The 25,315-nt window shown below is 42.7% G+C and overlaps 2 protein-coding genes across 2 annotated transcripts in view; both read left to right on the forward strand.

The window, feature by feature from the left end:
* Positions 1 to 10,386, forward strand: part of CANX (calnexin) — a 33,960-nt gene extending 23,574 nt beyond the window's left edge. Inside the window, exons 9-15 of the mRNA XM_041760623.1 lie at positions 1,251 to 1,364; positions 1,647 to 1,803; positions 3,935 to 4,150; positions 4,844 to 4,963; positions 5,790 to 5,916; positions 6,100 to 6,179; positions 8,022 to 10,386. Of these exons, the coding sequence (XP_041616557.1) occupies positions 1,251 to 1,364; positions 1,647 to 1,803; positions 3,935 to 4,150; positions 4,844 to 4,963; positions 5,790 to 5,916; positions 6,100 to 6,179; positions 8,022 to 8,075 (868 nt within the window). The 3' untranslated portion in view covers positions 8,076 to 10,386. The remainder of the gene's footprint in view (positions 1 to 1,250; positions 1,365 to 1,646; positions 1,804 to 3,934; positions 4,151 to 4,843; positions 4,964 to 5,789; positions 5,917 to 6,099; positions 6,180 to 8,021) is intronic.
* Positions 10,387 to 10,504: 118 nt separating this feature from the next.
* Positions 10,505 to 25,315, forward strand: part of MAML1 (mastermind like transcriptional coactivator 1) — a 51,376-nt gene continuing 36,565 nt past the window's right edge. Inside the window, exon 1 of the mRNA XM_041760622.1 lies at positions 10,505 to 12,658. Within this exon, the coding sequence (XP_041616556.1) occupies positions 12,284 to 12,658 (375 nt within the window). The 5' untranslated portion in view covers positions 10,505 to 12,283. The remainder of the gene's footprint in view (positions 12,659 to 25,315) is intronic.

Here is a 25,315-nt window from a genome sequence, read left to right on the forward strand (position 1 = left end):
AATTCTAGCTGATGTTTTTCCTTCCTCAAGAATATGTGTTCCTGAACTTTTATGCTGCACTAGTGTAAACGTTGAATTTATTTGTGTATTTGTGAACATAGATCTGGACTCAGCCTATTTCAGTATCATACTCTTTAACTGGCTGTTTTATTTTGGGGGTGGGAGTGTCCCGCTGAATGTTGAGACCTCATGCAGTTAATTTAAAACAAGCATGGTTCAAAAAGAAGCATAATCCTGATGAAGGATAGAAGATGTTTTTGCTTACCAGTAAAGTGGCACTGCGTAAAACTTTGAAATTAGGTACTTCTCAATGAACTTTTATTTTAAGAGTAATTGTTGGAGTTAAAATTCACATACTAAAATCCACCCTCTTAATTGATACAATTCAGCAGTTTAGTATATGCACAGTATTGTGCAGCCACCACCACTAATTCCAGAACTATTGTATCACCCAAAAAGAAATCCATACTCATTAAGCAGTTACTTCCTGTTCCCCCTCCGCCTTGGCAATCACTAATTTTTCTGTCTCCATGGGTTGTCGATACTTTATTCTTTTTTCTAAGCACATAGTACTGCCACACTTTATCCGTTCCTCAGTTGACTGACATTTAGGTTGTTTCCCTGTTTTGGCAATGGCTATAAATAATGCTGCTATGAATACTCATTACAGGTTTTTGGGTAGTTCTACATTTTTATTGCTCTTGGAGTGGAATTGCTGGGTCATATGATAACTCTGTTTAACTTTTTGAGGAACTGCCAAACTTTTCCAAAGTGGCTATACTGTTTTATGTTCCCACTAGTGATATCATAAGAGTTCTGGTTTCTCCACATCCTTGCCAACATTTGTTTTTATCAGTCTTTTTTCTTACAGCCATCCTAGTGGCTATGAAATGATATCTTATTGTGGCTTTGATTTGCATTTCCCTGATAGCTAACGATGTGTTAAACATCACTTCATGTGCTTATTAGCCATTTTTTAATCTTTGGAGAAATGTCTGTTCACATCCTTTGCCAGTGTTTTAAGTTGGGTTGTCTTTCTTATTGAATTGAGCTTGCTATGTATTCCAAATGTTAGACCATTACCAGATGGATGAATTATTCTATTCTATTTTCTAGAAGGAATTATTATAGATTTTGATTAAGCATGACTTAAATATTTTCAGGTTGCCCTGTTTCAGATTCACAAAGTGGGATCACATTGTTATTCTTGGTCAGTGTTGTCATAACTAGCTTTTTCTTTTGTGTTTAAGGGATGAAGATGCCCCTGCTAAGATTCCAGATGAAGAAGCTACAAAGCCTGATGGCTGGTTAGATGATGAACCCGAATATGTACCTGATCCAGATGCAGAGAAGCCAGAGGATTGGTAAGAGCTTTTAAATTAACCTGCTTTTTTATTGTAGTAAAAGTTAATGATTAAATATAGCCACGTGCAACTTAAGTGTGTAGAGCTCAACACATTTAATTACCTGTTTGTCTTTAATGCATCTGTCATGAAAAACCCTTGTTACTGGAAATGCAGGAACAAGATGATACTCTAGTGTCACAGTATGACACTGAAAACATTACTGCAGGGTTTTAGGGGAGTCCTGCCATGGCCGTCCTAGTCCTGTATCACAGAATCCACTTGTAATTTGTATCTCCACAGGGATGAAGATATGGATGGAGAATGGGAGGCTCCTCAAATCGCCAACCCTAAGTGTGAGTCGGCTCCTGGGTGTGGTGTCTGGCAGCGACCTATGATTGACAACCCTAATTATAAGGGCAAATGGAAGCCTCCCATGATTGACAATCCTAACTACCAGGTTTGTGCCTTTTGATGGTTGGGTTGCCTCATTGATCTGTTTGGAAAGAAGTTTTGTCTATAGTGAGGCTGCATGGTTGATCCTGTATTCAAACTAATGAATTAAAAACAAACTTGAGGGATCCCTGGGTGGCGCAGCGGTTTGGCGCCTGCCTTTGGCCCAGGGCGCGATCCTGGAGACCCGGGATCAAATCCCACATCAGGCTCCCGGTGCATGGAGCCTGCTTCTCCCTCCGCCTGTGCCTCTGCCTCTCACTCTCTCTGTGACTATCATAAATAAATAAAAATTAAAAAAAATTATAAAAAAAAAAAATAAAAACAAACTTGAAGGGTGCCTAGGTGGCTCAGTCAGTTGAGATTCCAGCTCTTGATCTCAGCTCAGGTCTTAAGAGTCAGGGTCATGAGTTCAAGCCCCACATTGGGCTCCATGCTGGGCGTGCAGTCTATTAAAAAAAAAAAACACACACACACACACACAAAAAAAACTTCAGAATCCGGAGAGAGCTTATATGTTAAGTATTGAAAAAATAAACCTAGGGACTGGAAAGAGCTTTCCTAATTGCTTTGTAACTTGCGTTTAAAAACAGAAAAGAAAAAAAAAAAAACAAAAACAGAAAAGAGGGATCCCTGGGTGGCTCAGTGGTTTGGTGCCTGCCTTCGGCCCAGGGCATGATCCTGGAGTCCCTGGATTGAGTCCTGCTTTGGGCTCCCTGCATGGAGCCTGCTTCTCCCTCTGCCTGTGTCTGCTTCTCTGTGTGTGTGTGTGTGTCTCATGAATAAATAAAATCTTAAAAAAAAAAAAAAAAAACAGAAAAGAAAAATGGAAAGCTTGGGATTTGAGCACCCTGCTGTCATGTGGTAGGAGTGTTGCAGCCTCTGGATCCAAACTGGCGACCCGTGGGTTAGGGTGGCTAGAGTGTGGAGACAGGACGGGGCTCCCTAACCACAAGTCTGCTCAGTACTTCACTCAATATCTCTGTAAAAAAAGACTGTGACTTGCAGATGAAACTCTAGGAATACAGATGGTGATGTTAGAATGCTGCAACTTTGCTGCAGATGTAAGCACTCAGACCCTGGTCTCTTTGATTTCTGTCCTAGTCAAATGATTAGTCATCATTAATTTCCACTTTGTCCCCCTTTATTTTCTTTTAAATGTTTATTTCAGAAGCAGAAAGAGTGTGTATGCGTGAGGGGAAGAGGGAGAGTGTTAATTAAGCCTACTCCTCTCTGAGCATGGAGCCTGATATGAGGCTCAATCTAAAGGCCCTGAGATTATAACCTTAGCCCAAAATCAAGAGTCATATGCTCAACCAACTGAGCCACCCAGGCATTCCTGTCTCCCTTGAAAATGTGAATATCAGTTGTGTCTTTGTGCATACACTACTGTATGCTTTTCTGTTTGTAAGTGTATTTTTGGTTGTGCAGTCAAGCAATAAGATAAATTAAATTTGCCTTTTAATTAAAACCGCCCTTTAGCTGTTCTATGGATAGCCATTTGGGTGGATTGCCATTTTTTATTTGAGAGTCATTGCTGCAGTGATCACCCTTGTGCATGTCTGGGTATATGTGGTAACTATTCCTCTAGCTAGTTATCAAGAAGTACAGTTGCTGGTTGAAGGTCATGTACATTGCAAATCGCCACTGAGCAAGTCTGTACTTGTTCAAGGCTGTTTGTTGATAAGAGTCTGTTGGAATGTGCCCAGCAGAGTGAGGTGTGGGTTTGGGTCAAGGTCATTGCTGAGGTTAGAAATTGAAAGTCGGGGATCCCTGGGTGGCGCAGCGGTTTAGCGCCTGCCTTTGGCCCAGGGCGCGATCCTGGAGACCCGGGATCGAATCCCACGTCGGGCTCCCAGTGCATGGAGCCTGCTTCTCCCTCTGTCTATGTCTCTGCCTCTCTCTCTCCCTCTCTCTGTGACTATCATAAAAAAAAAAAAGAAAAAAAAGAAATTGAAAGTAGTTAGGAGTCCAACATCTTCATCATTTTCTCCCTAGTACTCAGTAACATTTACAAAGTCAGGATGTGCTTTCATTGGTCATGCAGGATTCATCTTAATTCTTACTTAGATTGATCATACATTTGTGTTGTTCATTAACTGAAATGATTTTTGGAAATACATTTTTTTTTTCTCCAGGGAATCTGGAAACCCCGGAAGATACCAAATCCTGATTTCTTTGAAGATCTGGAACCTTTCAAAATGACTCCTTTTAGCGCTATTGGTTTGGAACTGTGGTCTATGACCTCAGACATTTTTTTTGACAACTTTATTGTTTGCGGGGATCGAAGAGTAGTTGATGATTGGGCCAATGATGGATGGGGTCTGAAGAAAGCAGCTGATGGGGCTGCCGAGGTTTGTGCTCACTTCTTAGGCATTTGTGACTGATATTGCGGGTGACAAATTGTTCCTTTTGTGGCAGGCTCTCTTCCTAGCATTTATCTTTTCCTTTATTTGAGAATATTGGCATAAGATGCATGACCAGATGCCTGCTAAAGACAAAATACTGGGTGTTTGGACATTATTTCATTAGTCTAATGTAGTGGATTTAGCTGCCCTATTTAGTGTTGTATGTAGGGTTTTTTTTGTTTTTGTTTTGTTTTTTAAATAACATGCTAAAATATATTTAACAAAATTTGCCACTTAGGGTATTTTAATGTACTCTTAAATGTTGAGTCTTAGTTTACCAGTACATGCAGTTTTCACACAATTGGCCACATATCAGAGCTGTGAGTCAGAGAGCTGGAGACACTGAGATCAAGAAATTCTTCATTCACTGGCCTGAGGTTAAGGGGGCCTCTAGCAGGCAATTAAGAAACCTGTTCTCAGATCTGTGAAAGGGAAATCACCTTGATGAGAAGAGTAGGGGTAGGGGGAAGAGAGACTTTTCTCTTACTTCCTTTTTATGTTGTATGAATATGTTGGCTTGAACTTTTTGACAAAGGAGGAGCCTGAGCAGTGCCATGTGGAAATTGAACAGTGGAATAGTGCAGACTACATTTGGTGTCAAAACCAAAGACCTGAAGTCTGTCCTGTCCTGTTTTTCAGCCAGGTGTAGTGGGGCAGATGATTGAGGCAGCTGAGGAGCGCCCGTGGCTCTGGGTGGTCTACGTTTTGACCGTAGCTCTGCCCGTGTTTCTTGTTATCCTCTTCTGCTGCTCTGGAAAGGTATGGGTTTTTCTGTTATATTAGTATAACTAAAATCTATTGCCAGAGATTTTCTTAGTAATGACTGGGCCACATCTGAAACCTTATTCACTGCTCTCAGTGGCCATTTATTGTGCCCAGATGGGAGTAGGATTTACAGCTCTTCGGTTTCTAGTAGTATTTAAGCCTGCTATATTACTCTTCCTAATATTTGGTAGCAGCTTTCTGGAAAACAAAACAAAAAAACCCAACAACTTAGATACAAAACCAGCCATCTGGGCCCAAACCAGCTTTTCCTCCTGTCATAGGGGTACTTTATAATTCGGTCTTTGATGTTTTTCATTATTCATTCTTCCTTCAGCATCCCTGTCCTGCCCACAAAAATACATGTGGGGATAATCCAGCCTTATTTTTGTTTTTCTTATTTAGTCTCTGTTGTATACAATCCAAAAACCAGGGAAGAAAATTTTGTTTAGGCTCTCTCCTATTAAGTGAGGATTATGTTCACCTTGCATTCAGTATGTTTTGTAGCATGATTCCCAAAGTTCCTTTTTCAGCCTTCTCCCCCACCACTATTCTCTCTGTGTGTCTGTGCCTCGGTCATCCTGGCTGTTTATATCTGCATGTTCCTGCCTAACTCCTTTGTTCTGACTGTTTCTTCTGCCTTTGAAACACACATATGCTTACTAAAGAGAAAGCTTTTGGGGCAGAAATCCTGTCTTGACATTTTTATTTATCTACGCTAGTATATGGCCTTGTACAGAACTTTGCTTGTAGGCATTCCGTAATTACAATGTAGTATCAAAAAATGTGAACAAAATGTTTGCACTTTGGGGGAATATTCCAGAAACAGTCAAGTCCTGTGGAGTATAAGAAGACAGACGCTCCTCAGCCAGATGTGAAGGAGGAGGAAGAAGAAAAGGAAGAGGAAAAGGACAAGGGCGATGAGGAGGAGGAGGGCGAAGAAAAACTTGGTAAGAAGTAGACCCCAGAATATCTGTTTTAAGCCATGGCCCTGAGGTGTTTAAGACTCAGAAACAAGTTACAATAAAGATTGCCCTAGACTCTCAGAGGTGTGTTCTAATGCAGATGGTCTGATTATCAAAAACAAGTACAGTGTTTTGCTCAGTTGGTTGTACTTTTGATTTCTGTCTCAGAAGAGAAGCAAAAAAGTGATGCTGAAGAAGATGGCGGCACTGCCAGTCAAGAGGAGGACGATAGGAAACCTAAGGCAGAGGTAATAGAAAGGGGAAGTAATGTTTTCTAGCTCAAGCAGCTCAGGCAAAGGTGCATTTAAGTAGGTGCGTATTTTCCTAGGGTCATTTTCATTGGCCGTGGCAGTTAAAAAAAAGCCTGCTAGAATTAATTTTGTAAAAGTGGAATTCTTAGCAATACAGGTACACGTATCCTTGGATAATTTTAAACTACGTTTGAATCTCAGAAGCATTTTTCTGTGCTGCAGATGTTTTCTGGAATAAGCAGAAGGTTTCAGGGAAAAACCAATCAAATGTTTGCGGAGATGGTAACTTCAGGTTATTATTCAACACGTCTGTCTCCCCCCTCTCTCTCTCTCCTCGCTGTGCCCTGAAAAAATATATTTCCTTCCTTGGTGGTCTAGTGGTTGGGGGGGTGGGGTGAGAAGTATTTCTTGAACAATGATTTCATTGTATTCTGAAATTTTTGTCCCTGTTGCTCATGGATTTATTCATTTAACTAGTATTTATGGAGTGCCCATCATGTGCCACACATTGTCAGTGAACAAGACAAAGATACCCTTCCTTTGGGTAGCGTAAATTCCAAGGGGAGGAAAGAGACAATAAGCAGTAGGCGTTATAAGGAAGTAGTAAATGAGTATCAGTGTGTTAGGAAGCGATAGGTCCTGAAAAATGAAAGTAGGACAGGAAAAGATACTGGAAGTATGGGAGGTGAGATGGGTTGCAACGTTTGAGATGGTGGGCCTTGTTGAAGAGAGAAAAGGACTTTGCCATGGAGATGTCCATAAGAGGAATAATCCTGGCACTGAGAATGGCCAGGACAGGGGTCTGAAGTAGTAGTCTAGAAGACCAGTCTGGCCAGTAGAGAAGGGGATGGAGAAAAGGAGGTCGAGGAAGGCTCCAGATTAGCGGGGGGGGGGGGGTCTCTGAGGCCATGGTGTGGGCTTGGCTTCTCCTCCTCATGAAATGGGCAGCCATTGCAGGCTTTGGGGCACAGGAGTGACAGGATCTGATTACACTGGCTGCTGTGTTTTCTGCAGACCAGGGAGAATCAACGAGACTTGTTAGGAGGCTGCTGTGATAATGCAGGCAAGATATGGTGGCTCGGAGCAGAGTGATAGGAGAGGAGAGGATGAGAACTCATTGGACTTCTAGATCCATAGGACTGTGAGGGAAAGAGAATAATCTACACCTTTCTTGAAGTCCTTTTCCAAGCACTACTTTGTTTCGGTCTGCTCTTCCCTGGAAAACCCTACCCAATTGCCATTCCAGCTTCTACAGCTGCCCCAGCATTGATAAAGGTCAATGGTTGTTTATATTTGGCTATATTCAGCCTCAGCTACAATGTAGAGTTTCAGCTAGATGTACTTCTTTCAGGTAGGGGCCAGTGTCATGCATAAATATTATATTCCTCAGTCTTTCTCACAAAATAAGAAGTTGCTACATTGAGTAGGAGGAGCTGTGGGCTTGTAGTCTTGAGTGTTATGTGGGACTTAGCTGGGATAGTCTTCCATCCCCTTAGATCCTAGCTTTCTCAGTCTCAAAACGAGGCTAATGTGCCCACAGGCCAGTAGGTTAGGTTATTCAGGATTGAGCATCTGGTCCTTTTTAAAGAAAACATTTTTGGGTTAGATTGAGGAAAGTGCATGTTTACAGAAAACAATAGAGACTAAATTAGAGCACACATAACCCTACCACCTCCAAGACAACCATTATTTTTGGTGCATTTTCTTCTAATTATTTTTGTTCTCTTTTTTTTCCTTAGATGGCTCACCCTCAGCCTGGCTGATCTTGAAAACTTGTTGAAGTTTTACGTGTTTAAAGCATGCTAATTATAGTGAATTTCTTATTTTTTCAACCAACAGGAGGATGAAATTTTGAACAGATCACCAAGAAACAGAAAGCCACGAAGAGAGTGAAACAATTTTAAGAACTTAATCTGTGATTTCCTCTCCCTCCTCCCCTTCCCCTGCAAGCACGGTCCTGGGAGAGGACCTGGCACACCTTAGGTTGAACTCAGAAAACCTCCAGACATCACCATCAACAGGTTCCAGTCGAACACTAGCCCGTGTAATTTTAAACATCTAAGCAGTAAATAATTGCTGTTGTGAAATAAAGGACCCTGTTTCTGTAGAAAGAAGGCATATAACATTAATAGTTGTGAAATGTAATATGAAGCAACTAACTTGTATTTTTTGTTTTGTTTTGTTTTTAAACATCTTTGTTTTTTAAAATAGAGTGATAGAACTTTGCCAGTCTTTAAAATCTTGGCTTAATTTAATATATTAACCTGTCCATGCAGAAATAACACCAACCTTTAGAAATGTTTGGGGGATGAATTGCAGTTTCTATAACCAAATTTTTAAGTTTGGTATTATGAAACATTCAAGTGTTCTCTGTCCCTTAAAATTGATAATCATTGTTTAAAGTGCAGTTGTTTGTGGTTATAATCTTGTTTTGCTTGCTTCCATCACCCAGTTCCTCCAAAGAAAACTGAGGAGATGGACTGGATGGAAGCCCAAATTATAAAAGGTTCTGTTTCAGTTGTATTAAAAATAGACATACAGAAAGAAGAAACTTTTCCTCTTGGTGTTGGTTAGACCATATAGTGCTTGTGTTCTGTTGCCCTTGGTAGCAGCTCTGTTCCCAGACGGCTCTGCAGTCCGTTGAGGAGGTGGTATGATGTGGCATTCGGGCAGTCATGCTTCCACAACTGGGAGTGTCTGGGCTCCAGCCTTCCGGAGCAGGTGGCTGTTTGAGGAATGCTTCCAGGGCATGGGAGCTCCCAAGCAGATGCAAGATGTTTTCATCACTTCCTCCACTGTGTTGACACTGTCTCCTTCCCAGTTGTCCCAGATCCCCAGCTTTCTCCTCTGCTATGCATTTTCTTCACAGCGCAGCTTGCAGTCCGTCACTGAAAATGATTATAAGCTCCGCATAGTGTTAAGCTTTATTGTGATTAAGTGTATGTTTCTTCCTTCTTTAAGCAGACCCACACCTTTCCAGGGTCAAAGTACAGGATAGGATACTGTCTTTCATTTTTATCCATTTCTCGTGCTCTGTGTCAAGACTTGAAAAGTCTCAGCCAGAGGTGAGCCAATTCAGAATCTGTAATTGAACACAGGCTTAAAGTATTTATGGGAGGAGTGGCATAACAGCATGAATTCTGAAAAAAAAATTTTTTTTAGCTGCTAAACTTTTTAAGTCTTCATTTGCAGTTCATGTAACATTTGTGTCTTAAATTACATGATAAAGCAGTCCTGTTAAAAAAATTTTGGGGGGGTATGTGGCTTGTAGAATTCTTTTAAGATGTGATCTTAGATTTTTTTTTTCATGTGGAATGCAGATGGGTGCTATCGGAGCCTCTCCCCCATCACTATAGTGTAATATCATTATTACACCACACTGAAATGTATTCAGAATTGTTTTAGCTTTATTCTTTCTTCAGAGGCGTTTCAGATGTACCGATGATACTGTTTCTTGCACTGAATATATAAACACTCCAAAGTGTTTATATTGGGGAGATTTGGGGGAGGAAGTATATTCATAAAAGATGAAGGCTGTATCTGTTTATTTTGTTTATCTTCAATTTTTTACTGGTTCACTGAAATTCTTATGAAGGTGGGATGAATTTTTCTTGCTGTTCAGTGCTTTATTTTCATCTGTTGTTCTGTGGTCACAGTGACCTTAGCTATGTAGCAGACTTTCCCAAATGTACTGAGTGCAAATAAACAGTTACTTAGCAAGACCTAAAAATATGTCTGCAGGTTTCTCCTTGATGCAAATGTGTGGGATTATTATATTTCCAGAAACCTGCCTTCTTCACTGTCCATTGATGTTCCATCTCGTGTCTTATCTAACAGTTTCTTCAGTTGAGCTGTGGAATGACGAGTATAAATTAGTGTTCATTTGCCTTTCCAGAATTATTTAGCAGTTCGTCACCAAAGAAAGAAAGAAACAAAAGTCTTTCCTTGGTTCTCTTTTTCACCATGTCAAAGGTGCAGCCCTTCCGATTAAATGTCTGATACATTAATGAATGACCAGCAGTGTTTAGCTCTTAAAATGCACTTACATTATAGTTTGACGTGCTGGGTGTCTGTCACAGTGTTGTAAAATGCCCACTCCATCAGATTGTGTTCCTCAGTTCCTCTTATCCACAAAATACTCTCCATTTTTCTCAGATTGTCACATCACCAAATGTTATTATATTAAAGCCCTATGTTAAGTGTCTGCTTTTGACTGACGTTCTTCATGGTAATTTTCTTTTTTTTTTTTTTTTTTTGGTAATTTTCAATTCAGGTGTTTTATTGCAGAAAATGCGGACGGTTGAGTAATTACTTAATGTCACCATGTGGATTCGATCCAGTCAATTCAGTGTAGATTTTTGCCTTCTTTTTGCTGCTGAATTGGGGGTCAGTAGTTTCTATGGTTAAATAGAGATAGCAGCTCAGAAAGCAGGGTGGGGGAGGCAGTAATTTGTAAATAATATTCTTTAAGACATATGAGAGCCATTGAACTTTTAAATTTTTTTTGAACTTTTAAATTTTTATTAGAGAATGTTCAGAATCAGACTCTCTTATCTGTGCTTACTTGCGTATTTCAAGGATGTTTTTGAAAATTAGGCCAAAACTTAAGTGCTTTTAGGCTTTTGGATTGCTTACCAGAAGAGAGCGGAGTGTAGTACTCTTAGTTACTGTTATCTCGCCTATTAGAAAATAGTTTAATTCTAATGTAAAATACATGTTGGTAGACTGGAAAAAAAGAATCATTGATGTGGCCTTCCTGAGCTCTAGGCACTTTTGCCTTCGCCCCCCCCCCCTTTTTTTTCTGCATTTGTATAAAAACAAATACTACTTGAGTAAGAACTCTTTTTTTTTTTTCCTTCTGATTTTAAAATAAAACATTTTGGTGGGCCCTGGTAAAAAGTTACTGTAACAGATGTCTGAGCTTTTGGTAGTGACTGTCCTGTGCAGCCTCCTGACACCTCCTGGGTGACCTTGACCTTTCTAGTCTCGGACCAACGCAGGCTTAGGTACCTAGTTTGGGTACTGAGTCATTGCTGGTTTTTCCCCAAGTCCCCCACCCCCAAGGCCTGCTGGTTATAACGCTAGAACGTAGTAGTCTCTGGTTGGATTTTGTTGAATGACTAAGTTTTACCTAAGTCACCATCCTTAAATGTCAGGCCAGGCTCCCTGTTTTTTGGCTGAAGCACTATCCTTTACATTTCACCCCCACCACCACCAAGGGAGCTTAACTCTTCTTCACACCCTCCTCTTCACGTCTGCTGGGGCTGCTGCTTTTTACATTAAGTGGAAACTGACAGCCCCAGTGATTCAGAATGGTGCAAGAGAAAAACCTCTTAAAGCTCACTCATGGACAATTCCGATCAATTATGAGGCCGGATGTAAGGAATGCGGTCGGAAAACAGCTGACACTGAAAAAAGCACGGCTCCTTTCGAGTTTGTGAAAACAACTTAAGAGGGTGCAGGGGAAGAAAATGGTGAAGCGCGGAGGTGCCAGGCGAGCGTCCCGGTCCGGCAGCTACGCAGCGCGCACTGCCCCTTCCCTTCACGGGCCCGGAAGGGCCTGCCGGCGAGGGGTGGCGTGGAGGACCGGCTCCTGTCGGTCATACTTGGCCCCCAGCCACGCTCTGAGGCCCGCCCAGGGGCTTCCCTCCGCCCCTCACTTGAGAGTTCCTTTTAAACTCCGCTCGGGAGCCCCAGCTCGCCTCTTTGCGTGTTCGCCCCCGCCCTCCGGCGGCCCGCTCTCCCTGCTGATTGGCCGCGGTGCCTGTCCGTCAGCCGTGACGTCGGGGTCGTCCGCCGGGGCCCCGCCCTCTTCCGAGGGCCCTGAAAACAATTTTAAGATGGCGGCGGCGGCGGCGCGGAAAACAATGGGGCCGGGGCGGCGGGGACAGGCCGAAGCCTGAGGTGGGCAGCGAGCGCCGGCCTGGGTCGGGCCAAGCGGGGCCCGACGAAGACCCGCCGCCGCGCGCGAGCCCGCTCCGCACTGTGCGGGGCCATGGCGCGGCCGTGAGGCGGCCGGGCCGCCGGCGAGGTGCGGAGCCCGCAGTGCCAGCCGGCCCCGACAGGCCCGCCCCGGGCCCGGTCAGCGCAGCCCGCGGCCCATGGTGCTGCCCACCTGCCCCATGGCGGAGTTCGCGCTGCCGCGGCACAGCGCGGTCATGGAGCGCCTCCGCCGGCGCATCGAGCTGTGCCGGCGCCACCACAGCACCTGCGAGGCCCGCTACGAGGCCGTGTCGCCCGAGCGCCTGGAGCTCGAGCGCCAGCACACTTTCGCTCTGCACCAGCGCTGCATCCAGGCCAAAGCCAAGCGCGCCGGCAAGCACCGGCAGCCGCCCGCCCCGACGCCCGCCCCGGCCCCGGCCCCGGCCGCCGCCCCGGCCCCGGCGCCCGCCGCCGCCGCCCCAGCGCCCGCCGTGCCGACTTCGGCCCCGCGCCTCGACGCCGCCGACGGCCCCGAGCACGGCCGCCCGGTCGCGGTGAGTAGGGCTGGGGAGCAGCCCCTGTCCGGGAGGCGCTGCCCCTGCCGCTGCCCCTGCCGCTGCCGCTGCCCCTGCCCCTGCCGCCGCCCGGCCGCCTGGAGGCTTCCCGGGAGCCCTCAGCTCCTCCGCTGCGGCTCGGGGGAGGCTGACATGGCAGGGACTGAGCAGTTGTCAGCAGCGGGAAGTGGCACTGTGGCATTTACTGTGGGAGAACATGACCGTGAGGCCCTGGCTGGGAGGCTGGGGTGAACCGTGCCTGAAAGGTGCTTCTTCCACGCTGGATTCCGAACTTTTGATCGCTCTTTTGGGGGGACCAGACGGGCATAGAGTTGCCTCTGATAGTGGCTTCCTTGTTATGCGAATGTTTATAAGGTCCTTGCCCTTGGAAGAGTCAGGGCTTACATATGGAAGTAAGTCGACCCGCAGTTGTCCAAATTAAACTGTTCTGAACGGAAAAATCCGCAGATCTGGGGCAGTCGTTGTAAAAGCCATAATGCTGCTTATTGAGTTGGAAAAAAGTATTGCTTATTTAGGCAATCAGGAATGCGTGAACTTGTGATTCCAGCAATATTGTTGACCATGCCCGTTTTAATTTATAAGCCTCTTTAAGATTTCTGATGTCAGAGAATTCGTTGGTTAGAGGTTTAACCTCCCAGAAACCGACCTGTAAAAGAATGACAATAAGGTTTTATTTTATTTTTTTGGTGGAAGTGGTTTTCATGGTGATTTAAAGTTTAAAACAAGTGTTACTAATCTAGTTTCTGTGTGGTTTTTAAATTTGTGCCTTTATTGCCTCTCACCTAGGCTGTTGCAGTACAAGTCTTGTCTTTTTCTCCTCTCTAAATGCTGTGTCCCCACAGGTCCTATGCTCTGGTTGAATTCTTTTCCTTATTCTCTCCTCCACTGGGCTGCTGGACACTTCACTGCTTATCATATGGACTAGTCCAGCCTTCTGAACCTCACTTTTTCCATCTGTAAACTGTGGGTGTTGTTTAGCTTCTTATCCTCCGGGGTTCTTGTAAGACTCAGAAGAGTGCCGATGTGAAAATATTTCATAAACAGAAAGGCTGCTGCCTGCAGGACCCTTCTCCCCTTTCAGAATCCTGCCATCCTTCAGCTCATCTTCCTCTTCTTTAAAGTGAGTTTCTGACCGGAGTCTTCTTTGTGAAAACATGTAGAAAACAACGTATGGTCTGGATGGCACCTGGGTGGCTCAGTGGTTGAGAGCTTCTGCCTTTCAGGTTGTGGTCCTGGGATCCTGGGATTGAGTCCGGCATCCAGCTCCCCGCAGGGAGCCTGCTTCTCCTTTGCCTATGTCTTTGTCTCTCTCTGTGTCTCATGAACAAATAAATAAAATCTTAAAAAAGAAAAGGTATGGTCTGTGCTATTTATTTTTAGCGCATAGTGGTACTACTTTAGGTCATGTCTTGCCAACTAGACTGGAAGCCCTGGGAGGCAGGTAGGAGTTGGGCTCCAAGTCCTGTGCACATCTTAAGGCCTTCAGCACATGTTTGTTGAGAGACTGATACTAAACTTTGTAGTACTTTACTCAGTAATCTATTCTCTTGTGCACTAACCTCGAAAAAGCAAAATGGCTTAATTTCATGAGCCACCTTTACTAACTCTTATTTTAAGGAAAGCCTTTAAGAGTAGTGGGTGGTCATTCCAATTAAGTACACCGTGAAAGCTCATAAATATCCTAGTTTTATACTCAAAATAGTTACCTTGAACATCCTGTAGAAGGTATATTAGTAGTGATTCAATTTCTTTAAAGAGAGTAAGAGCTTAGACCCTGTATGTTATCTTTAGTCCTGATTTATTGGAAAGAAATGAGGCATGCTATTTGAAGAGAAATTAATTATGAGTGTGTTAGAACTTGAATCTGGACTGAGCAGTTGTTTTATATGGCTTGTCAGTCATTCCTTTGGGTGTTAGAGCCTGATCAGATGTGCCATGTTATGCTGATGTCTTTTCACATTAAATTTTGACCCATGGATTTCATGAGTTTAAACATCAGAGTGGAAGTGCTCTTCTGCCTCTCCTGGGATGGGGGACCCTTTTCATTTCAGTCTACAAGTGATTCTAGCTGACCTCTTTGGTCTTGGGATGAGGTCCTAGTAACCAAAGATCAATGTCTCTAAGAAAACAGTGATTTCCATTTTAACAGCTTTACTCAGTTCACAGGGGAGCATGGCCTTGCCTGGAGAGGACTTTGGCTTGGAGGGAGAGAAAAGCTTTGCACAGAGAGATGGAGAGGAGATGCTTCTTAGTCGTTGTTATGTTGGACAGTTCTATATATGTACTTGATCTACTTAATACACCTTTCATAGGGAATATTATTACTTCTTTTTTTCCCAAATGTACTATAATACTGGTAGGCCACTGTTTCATAGCCAGAGTAGCCATCAGCAAACCATTTGTAAAACTGAAAAAGAAAAAAAAAAAACAAACAAAAAAAAAAACAAAAAAAAACTGAAAAAGGATCAGATTTACAATAGAGTTCACCTTCAGGTTTTCTCCTTTTTTAGGATGTCCTACCACTGCAGTCTTAACCTCTATCCGCTTATTTTGTTGAAGATGGATTCAAAACAGTGCCTCAGACTTTTTTCTATTCTAGTTGTCAAAGAATGACCCTATTAGGTTTTCTTTATACTGTATATGTATTAAAAACCAGATTGTTGGGGTTTTAAGATTTACTTATATGGGGGGGGGGGCAAGCAGGGGGAGGGGCAAAGGGGAGAGGGATAGGGAGAGAGAGAATCCCAAGCGGACTGTCAACTGCAGAGCCCAATGCAGGGCTCAACATCATGACCCTGGGATCATGACCTGAACTGAAATCAAGAGTCAGACACTCAACCGACTGAGCCACCCAAGTTGCCCCCAGATTGTTTTTAATGGCAGTTAAGATTGACTTCTTTTTATTAGGAATGCTGGATTATAGAGAATTATCTAACCACTATACAAGCATTTATTCTGTAATGAAAATAGTCTTCTACAGTAGCTTGAACATTTTTAGTAAAATGCTGTAAAGGTTTATGCCTCGTCCTGTTGTCCGTCATTGTTACACCTTTGCTGCTCATTTCCTTAAGTAGTTGTGCAAGTTTGTGGAGATATTTGACAGTTGCCTACCAACCATTCATGGAAGTTGCCTTCCCTGTTTAGTTTAGGTGTGGAAACTTTTCCTTTCTTTTTCTCTTTTTGATTTGTATATAATTTAAAGCTTAGAGAAGAACTACACAAATAGTACAGAGAACATCTGTACAGTCTTCACTTAGATTCTGCCCGTGTCACCATTGTGCCCCATTAACTTTATCATTTGCACACATGCTCTTTCTCTCCTGTCCACACCCATCCATCCATCCATCTCTTTCTCCCTTTAAAACCTTTGTTCTCTGAACTACCTCTGAGCACCCGCATATCTCATGGCTCTCAACTCGCAGACACCCCAGTGTGTACCTTCTAAGAGTTAGGAAAGATGTACAACATTTTAATTTTTTTTTAATTTTTTTTTTTTTTTTTTTATGATAGTCACAGAGAGAGAGAGAGAGAGAGGCAGAGACATAGGCAGAGGGAGAAGCAGGCTCCATGCACCGGGAGCCCGATGTGGGATTCGATCCCGGGTCTCCAGGATCGCGCCCTGGGCCAAAGGCAGGCGCCAAACCGCTGCGCCACCCAGGGATCCCAGATGTACAACATTTTAATAATGATATTGTGGACCAAACTATGTTAGAATTATGCAAATAACAAATTACTTCCAGGGAGTAGATATTTCTGAACGTGTAACAGACACGGTACTGTAATCATATGGAATAGTTTTAGAGAAAAGAGGACTAATGTGGCTTTAGGATCCCATTTCTTCCTATAACCTCTGGGACCTTGTCCTGGCACTCTTTGCTTTTTTATCTTTAGTATCCCCTTTCCCACCAAGTCCTTCCCTTCAGCTTGAGAACATAGGTAATTATTCTCCTTTCTTTTGTCTTTTCTCACCACCAAAATAGTATTCCATCTTTTTCCTTCCCTTTGCCCTTTCCCCTTGAACTTCCCATTTACTCATGGGGCCATTGTAATCTGCCTTTCACCGCTTCTACTCTTCTGAACTTGCCCCTGGAAAGGGCACCAAAGATGGAATTGACAAATTCAGTGGCCTCTTAGTCATCATTCTTTTTTACTTCCTCCTTCTCAAGGCTCTTCCTTTAGCTTCTCTCTTCTGATTCTCTTTCCAGCTTTCTGGTGTTGTCTTAGTCTCCTGCTTTCCCTTAGTAATTCATGCAGCAGGTACTTGAATGCCTACTGTGGATCAAAGGGGGTTTTAGGCACCAGGAGAGTATAGCAGTGAGCAAGACAAAACTCTGCCTTTGTGGAGAAAGAGATGGTGATTTTAAAAATTATTTTTTATAATATTATAATGCTAAGGAAAAGAGGAATGTCATACTGGTTGACTTACAGTAGCAGCTTTAGATAAGACACTCTTGTCTTTATTTGGGCCTGGTTGACAGGAGGTCATCAGTCAGCAGAAAGTCTCAGAAAAAGTATTCCCGTTAGAGAAAACCACCAGCACAAAGTCTCTGAGGCAAGAGCCTTCTGAGCTTGCCTGAAGAACAGAGAGAAGGTCAGTATAGCTGGAGCCGCATGGCAGGTAGGCAGCTAGTGTGAGAGGTAGGTAAGAAGGACCAGCTCAAGTGCACTGGGAAGGGTTAGCAGGGTTTTAAAGGCCAATCTGGTGCTGGGTGAAGAATGCTCAAGGTTGGTGTGCACAAGAGTGGATACAGTTGGGACACCTGGTGGCTCAGCGGTTGAGTATCTGCCCAGGCCCAGGGCGTGATCCCAGGGTCTGGGTTCGGGGTCTGGGATCGAGTCCCGCATCAGGCCGCCCGCAGAGAGCCTGCTTCTCCTGCCTTTGTCACTGCCTCCCTCTCTGTGTGTCTTGGAAATAAATGAGTAAATCTAAAAAAAAAAAAAAAGCATACAATTAAGGCTTTCACGGTGGTCTGAACTGGGGCTGGAGGTAGCAGTGGCAATGGAAGGGAGGGGTGTCACCTCAGCTCCCAAAGGCAGAGGTGACAGGGCTAGGTAATGGGCCAGATGGAGTGCGGGGAAGGGGGACAGGAAAGAGGGGGAACCGAGGGGAATTCCAAGTTTTTTGACTTGAGAAGCTTTCTTTGCATGCCTTTTAGATATTAGTGTTCCCCAGTTACTCTCTCCTCCACGTTTTCACTCAGTTGTGTATGTTCCTGGGTCATGTCATTGTTTCATGGTTTCATCTACCACCTATAATAATAAGGTCTTCAGATCTCCAGATCTTTTTTTTTTTTTTAAGATTTCATTTATTTATTCATGAGAGACAGACAGAGAGAGGCAGGCTCCATGCAGGGAACCCGATGCGGGACTCGATCCTGGGACTCCAGGATCACGCCCTGGGCCGAAGGCAGGCGCTAAACCACTGAGCCACCCAGGCGTCCCATCTCCATATCTTTCTTCCAAGATTCGGATCCATTTTTTCAGCTGTCTACTGGACATTTACACTTTTATTTCCCACATATCCAAAATGGACTCTCCTTTTTTCCTACCAGTCTTATATTCCTTCTGAGTATTTTCCCTAGTCTAGTCATCTGAAGTACAAACCTGTGAATTGTCCACTCTTTTTCTGCATTTCCAGCTTTCCATTGGTCATCTGTTCAACCATTTTAAGCTCCTGTTAAGAGCCAGGAATCGTGGTGGTACTGGACCTATGTCATGCAGACTCACAGGGAGTAGGTGGTAAACTAATTGTTGCACGGTTGTGTTGAGGGCTGCGAAGCCTGTAGAAATACTGGGGAAGGGATGCCCCTTGGGTGGAGTTCGAAAGGCATTAGAACTTGACTTTTAAACGAGGTCTTAAGATTTTGCTAGATGCTTTCCTTAAAAGGTGTTCCATGGAACATTTATTTCACAGAATATTATAAGAGTTGGAGAAGCAAATTTAAATAGTTTCCTTTATTTGGACTTTTCCAAGCCTTTAGATGCACTAATATGCATGGAGACTTGAGCTCTTATCACAGGGCACCTAAGAGGATTTTGATCTCTTTGGGAAACTAAGCAAAAGCACAAAATTATGACAACGAGTAGTTCTTTGAATTTGGGGCTTCAAGTGCTAAAAGCTAGAAGATGAAGCTAGAAAGTAGGAGTCATATTCTGAAAGTCCATATATTTGATACTGGACATTTGGACTAAAAAATTTTGCAACATTCTGGACCCTCAGCACATTTTTATGTTGACATCCAAAACTTTTCATTCCATGTTTTTTTTTTTTAAGATTTTATTTATTCATGACAGAAAGAGAGAGAGAGAGAGAGAGAGGCAGAGACACAGGCAGAGGGAGAAGCAGGCTCCATGCAGGGAGCCCGACATGGTACTCGATCGCAGGTCTTCAGGATCACACCCTGGGCCAAATGCGGCACTAAACCGCTGAGCCAGTGGGGCTGCCCTCATTCCAAGTTTTTAAGCTTATGGGAAATCATAATGCGTTCATTGTGTTGATCAGCTGTATACTTGATACCTTTAACTCAATTTATTATGTGAAATGTATGAAATAAGAAGTGTAGGTAACCATCTTATAAATGCTACGTATATTCAGTGTGAATCAACTATTTTGAAAAGACAGAAAATGCTATTTGTAGTTTCAAGGGATGTAGCTTTCAGAGAATTATAAATATTAACATTTAAAAATAAGATGGTTACATCACTTTTTAAAGTGTAGCCTGTGGAATCTGAATACCTTAGCAGTATGCTTTCATCAGCCATTTGAAGAATGCTTTTCTTTCATAGAAATTTTAAAACCTTCATTTTCCTCCTGCAACTTGCATTTCTTTAGCACTTGCCCCACATAGTTTTATTCTAACATAATGTATGCTTTTTTTTTTTTTAAGATTTATTTATTTATTCATGAGAGACAGAGAGAGAGAAGCACAGACACAGGCAGAGGGAGAAGCAGGCTCCATGCAGGGAGCCTGACATGGGACTTGATCCTGGGTCTCCAGGATCACACCCTGGGCTGAAAGCAGCGCTGAACCTCTGAGCCACCCGGGCTGTATGCTTTTTTTAAAGTTCTTTTTATTTTATCATCCTAGCCAACTTCTTGACAACAAAGAAAGGTATAAGAATTAAAACTAAAAACTGTTCAGTTTACTTTGCCCATAAAGCTTTATGGATATTTTCACTTTTTTTTTTTTTTTTAAGAAAGGTTGATTTAGGGATCCCTGGGTGGCGCAGCAGTTTGGCGCCTGCCTTTGGCCCAGGGCGCGATCCTGGAGACCCGGGATCGAATCCCACATCAGGCTCCCGGTGCATGGAGCCTGCTTCTCCCTCTGCCTGTGTCTCTGCCTCTCTCTCTCTCTCTCTCTCTCTCTATCATAAATAAATAAAAATTAAAAAAAAAAAAAGAAAGGTTGATTTATACAGAAGAAGAATATATGTAGCATTTATAAGATTCTGTGTTATATATTTTATTTTTTTTTAAGATTTTATTTATTTATTCATGATAGACATGGGGGTGGTGGCAGAGATACAGACAGGGAGAAGCAGGCTCCATGCGGGGAGCCCAACACAGGACTTGATCCTGGGACTCCAGGATCACACCCTGGGCCAAAAGCAGGCGCTAAACCGCTGAGCCACCCAGGATCCCCTTGTTATATGTTTCTTATTTCAGTAAGTTGAGTTACAGTAATTTAGTACACAACAAACAATAACTACATTATAAATTTTTATAAATAATTGTTAAGCAAAAAGAGCAAAGTTTATTAGAAATGCCTCCCTTAGGGGTGCCTGTGTGGCTCAGTTGATTGAGGGTCTATCTCCTGGTTTCGGCTCAGGTCATGATCTCAGTCAGAGTCATGAGATTGAGCCCTGCACGCTCAGCTCAGAGTCCATTTGGGATTCTTTCCCTTTTCCTCTCCCCTCAGTGCCCACCACTCTACCCCTCTCCCCTCTTCATGCACAGGGTGTCTGTCTGTCTGTCTGTCTGTCTCTCTCTCTCTCTCTCTCTCAAATAGAATCTGAAAGATAAAGAAAGAAAAGAAAAGAAAAGAAAAGAAAAGCTTCCCTTAGTGAGATGGATGAGTTTTTCACCCTCCTCAATTTGTTCATGTAAACATGGGTGAATATTGTTAATAAAGTGAGAGTTCTCAATTCTCTTCCTAGTTTTGGTTTTTATAAATGTAAGCCCCAGAAATCCTTATTCACATTAATACAAAGGAAAGAAAGAAATTTAGTTCTCACATTGTTATCATTTTTTTGGAAACCTTAGTAGTTTGCCAAAAAATCACATGGTGATCTGTCATCAGAAATTAATTTACTAATTAACCTCATGAATTGGTTAGGTACTCCTTCAATTTTTAAAAAATATTTTATTTATTTTAAATAATGAAATAAATTATTTAGACGGAGAAGCAGATTCCCCGGCCATGGAGAGAGCCCAATATGGGGCTCCATCCCAGGACCCCAAGATCATGACCCAAGCAGAAAGCAGACGGTTAACTGACTGTACCACTCACGTGCCTTTCCTTCAGTTTTATTGAAAACAAAGAATTAGAAGCCATCTGAAGAGCATATAATGCTAAGTGAGCTAAGTCAGTCAGAGAAAGACAAATATATGATTTCACTCATATGTGGCATTTAAGAAACAAAACAAGCAAAGGGGGAAAAAAGACAAATTGAGAAATGGACTCTTCATCTATGGAGAGCAAATGGATGGTTATCAGAGGGAAGATGGGTGGCAGGATAGGGGAAATAGATAATGGGGACTAAGGAGGGCAGTTGTCCTGAGGAGCACCCTGTAGTGTATGGAAGTGATGAATCACTATGATTTGCACCTGAAACTATCACACTGTATGTTAACTAACTGGAATTTAAATAAAAACTTTAAAAAATTAGAAACCATCTGCTTATGAAAGGATTAATCTCATCATTAGTCATTCACTTACTCATTTACTGAGAAACATAACAAAAGGCTTTATCAAGTCTTAGTAATTTGTCGTCAATTATACTTTGTTTTTCTTTTCTTAGAGGTACCTTGTTTAACCTAATAGTCTCAAAATTGGTTGGGCAACTCAAAATCAAACTGTTCACTTCAATATACTTTATCAGTATAGTATTTTTGGTAAAATACTTCTTTCTATTGGCTTTTAATACATTTTCACCAAAACCTTAGAACTGTGACTATAGCTTGTTTAATATATGCAAAGTGTGGAAGGTTTCTGCCATGTAACCTAACTGGCAAAACCAGTCTTTATTGTGAAATTCATCAGCCACATCAGACTCAGTTTTCTGTCAGAAAAAGCTTGATATTTTTCAAATACACATCCCTATGACTATCTCACTTCTGAAATATAAGGGGAAGTGTTAAAGACCATGGAGCCTTGTTGTGAGTTTTGTTACCTGCATCAAATACCATGCTCTCCCTTCATATTTCTTGATAAAGTGATACCTGCTTTCCCGTGGAGTATTCCTTCAAAGAGCTGGACTCTTTAAAGAGTCCAATAACTTGAGGATGAGGGATCCCTGGGTGGCTCAGCGGTTTAGCGCCTGCCTTTGGCCCAGGGCGTGATCCTGGAGTCCCGGGATCGAGTCCCACGTCGGGCTCCTGGCATGGAGCCTGCTTCTCCCTCCTCCTGTATTTCTGTGCCTCTCTGTGTCTATCATGAATATATAAAAATAAATAAATCTTAAAAAAAAATAACTTGAGGATGAAAGAGTGATGTCTTTAGATGGAAAATATCAAAACTCCAGCTCCCTACGCTATGGTATATCTGAATTAAAGCATCCTAACTCACAGACCAGACGTTGGCCATTTAAGTGCTGAAGGTCTTAAGGTCACTGGAGAACTATTGTGTCTGACAAAGCAGAGCAGCAAGAGAGACATAGCACATCATGAACATTTGGAGTGGCAATAGTGCTACCAGGTCTAGTGGAGCAACATACATATCCTTGGCCTGTCATCTGGTACCATGGGAATGAAGTCCATGTGCCGCACTCTCAAGATCCCTTGGATAGTTTGAATGTAGTTCTTTGAAAATGGCTTAAATTCTCTTTGTCATCACATGTATCTTTCCCCAGTCTGGTAGTGTCTGCGGCTCCTCATCATTCAGAATTCTGCTCATATATTATCTTTTCCAGGACACCTTACAAGTCCTACCTCAAGGTGAGCTAGGTGCTCACTGTCCGTCAGAATAACTACACTGAGCTTTAAGTAGTGTGTTTGCTGCTCTTCATTAGACTCTGAGAAACCTGAAAGCAGGACCAGGAATCTAGTACCATACTGGCCACATATTTGGCAGTCAACAAGTGTTTATTCAATGAATGTTAATAATATTGTGGATGGAACTCTGAATTGGGAATGATAAGCAGTATTTTTTAAGGTGGGATCATTTCAGAAGTGGAGTTGGTAGAGGTAAGACCTGAAGCCCCAGTTTGCTACCCATGTTCATTGCAGCATTGTTCACAGTAGCCAAGAGGTAGAAACAACTTAAGTGTTCATCAGCAGATGAATGGATGAAGAAAACGTGGTGTGTACATACAATGAAATATTATTCAGCCTTAAATAGGAAAGTCCTGTCATATGCTAAAAAATGGATGAACCTTGAGGACATTATGCATAGTAAAGTATGCCAGTTGCAAAAAAGGGCAAATACTGTATGATTCCACATACATGAGATATCTAAAATAGTCAAACTCTTAGAAAGTAAAATGATAGTTGCCAGGGGCTGAAGGGAAGGGGGTGGGGGAACTCTTTATTGGATACAGTTTCCGCTTTGCAAGATGAAAAAATTCTAGAGATCAGTTGCATAACATATACTTAAATATATGGTATATTTTATAATATTTAAAAAATTACAAGATCAAAGCTCTGATTTTTACAAACCATATACTCTGAAAACTTTATAGAAATTTTAAGGGCTTTTTTTTAAAGACTTTATTTATTTATTTGACTGAAAGAGAGCACAAGCAGGGGGATCTGCAGAGGGTTAAGAAGAAGCAGACTCCCCACTGAGCAGGGACTCTGGGATCATGACCCCAGCCAAAGGCAGATGCTTAACCAACTGAACCACTCAGGCGCCACAAGAAATTTTAAGGGATTCTTTTTTTTTAAGATTTTATTTATTTATTCATGACAGACACAGAGAGAGAGAGAGAGGCAGAGACACAGGCAGAGGGAGAAGCAGGCTCCCTATGGGGAGCCCGATGTGGGACTGATCCTGAGACTCCGGGGTCACGACCTGAGCCAAAGGCTGACGCTCAACCACTGAGCCACCCAAGCGTCCCTTAAGAGGTTCTTTTTTTTTTTTTAAGATTTTGTTTATTTATTCATAGAGACAGAGAGGCAGAGACACAGGCAGAGGGAGGAGCAGGCACCATACAGAAAGCCCGATGTGGGACTCATCCAGGGTCTCCAGGATCATGCCCTGGGCTACAGGCGGCGCTAAACTGCTGCGCCACCGGGGCTGCCCTAAGGGGTTCTTAATGAAAGCCATATCAATGACATTAGAGAGACCAGAGTCATTCATAATTCAATCAGAAAAAGATGTAATAGATTCTGTGATTCTCTGCTTAAATATAAAACAAGGGAAAACTTCATATTTGTGTATCTCTATTATATTGCATCTTTTTCTGTATAGTTATGAATAAAAATTATTAATCTAAACAAAACTAAAAAAAGACAGTATGTCTTCCCCATGTCTCAGGGAAGGAAGGTGCTGCTAATGAGAAGGAAGTAGTTCAAGATTTGCATGCAGGGCAGCCCGGGTGGCTCAGCGGTTTAGTGCCGCCTTCTGCCAGGGCATGATCCTGGAGACCCAGGATCAAGTCCCACGTCGGGCTCCCTGCATGGAGCCTGTTTCTGCCTCTGCCTGTGTCTCTGCCTCTCTCTCTCTCTCTCTCTCTCTCTCTCTCTCTCTCTCTCTGTCTCTCTGTCTCTCATGAATAAATAAAATCTTAAAAAAAAAAAAAGATTTGCATGCAAAAGGGATGAAGCTGTTTATGGGCCTGGAATTCAAAAATCTGAATGCAATGACACTTTCAGCCTAAAGTAATTGTATGACTTTAGGCATGGTACTTACTCTTCCTATTCCAACTCCCTTGTCTTTAAAAGGTATTATGAAAAAAAAAAAGCATCTAAGAGACCAGAGATTGTAAATTAAATGAAAAAAAATTACCTCTAAGCAGAGAACCCAATCTAGCACAGTCTCTAGGCTCTGGAGCATGTGGCTCAGAGGAGGAAAAATAGGGTAGTTCTTTTAAAGCCAGAAGACCACAGACCATCTCTTCCCTTGCTGGGAAAGAAAAGGCTATGTGTTGCTGATTGGCTAATAATAATCAGGACTTTTCCATTAAGGAAGCCCTGGGCTGCCTGTTGGTGGTCTGCAGTGTAAAGGGGTAGCCATCCTGGGATTTGGCCTTCAGCCACCTCTGGTACTTAGATACGATGTGCCTGTCTTAGGATCATGGTATCCAGTCAGATCTGCTTTGATAAAAGTAGTCAAGGTGGACAGATCAAAAGAAAATTTTAGAAGGACCAGACTCTAAATATATTGTCGCTCAGTCCTCATGGTGGGCTCATTTGCCATATTACTGTGGCCAATTTTACTTGTAAGGAAACTAAGATTCATAGGTTAACTTGCCAAG

Source organism: Vulpes lagopus, chromosome 7 (assembly GCF_018345385.1).
Source record: "Vulpes lagopus strain Blue_001 chromosome 7, ASM1834538v1, whole genome shotgun sequence".
NCBI lineage: Eukaryota > Metazoa > Chordata > Mammalia > Carnivora > Canidae > Vulpes > Vulpes lagopus.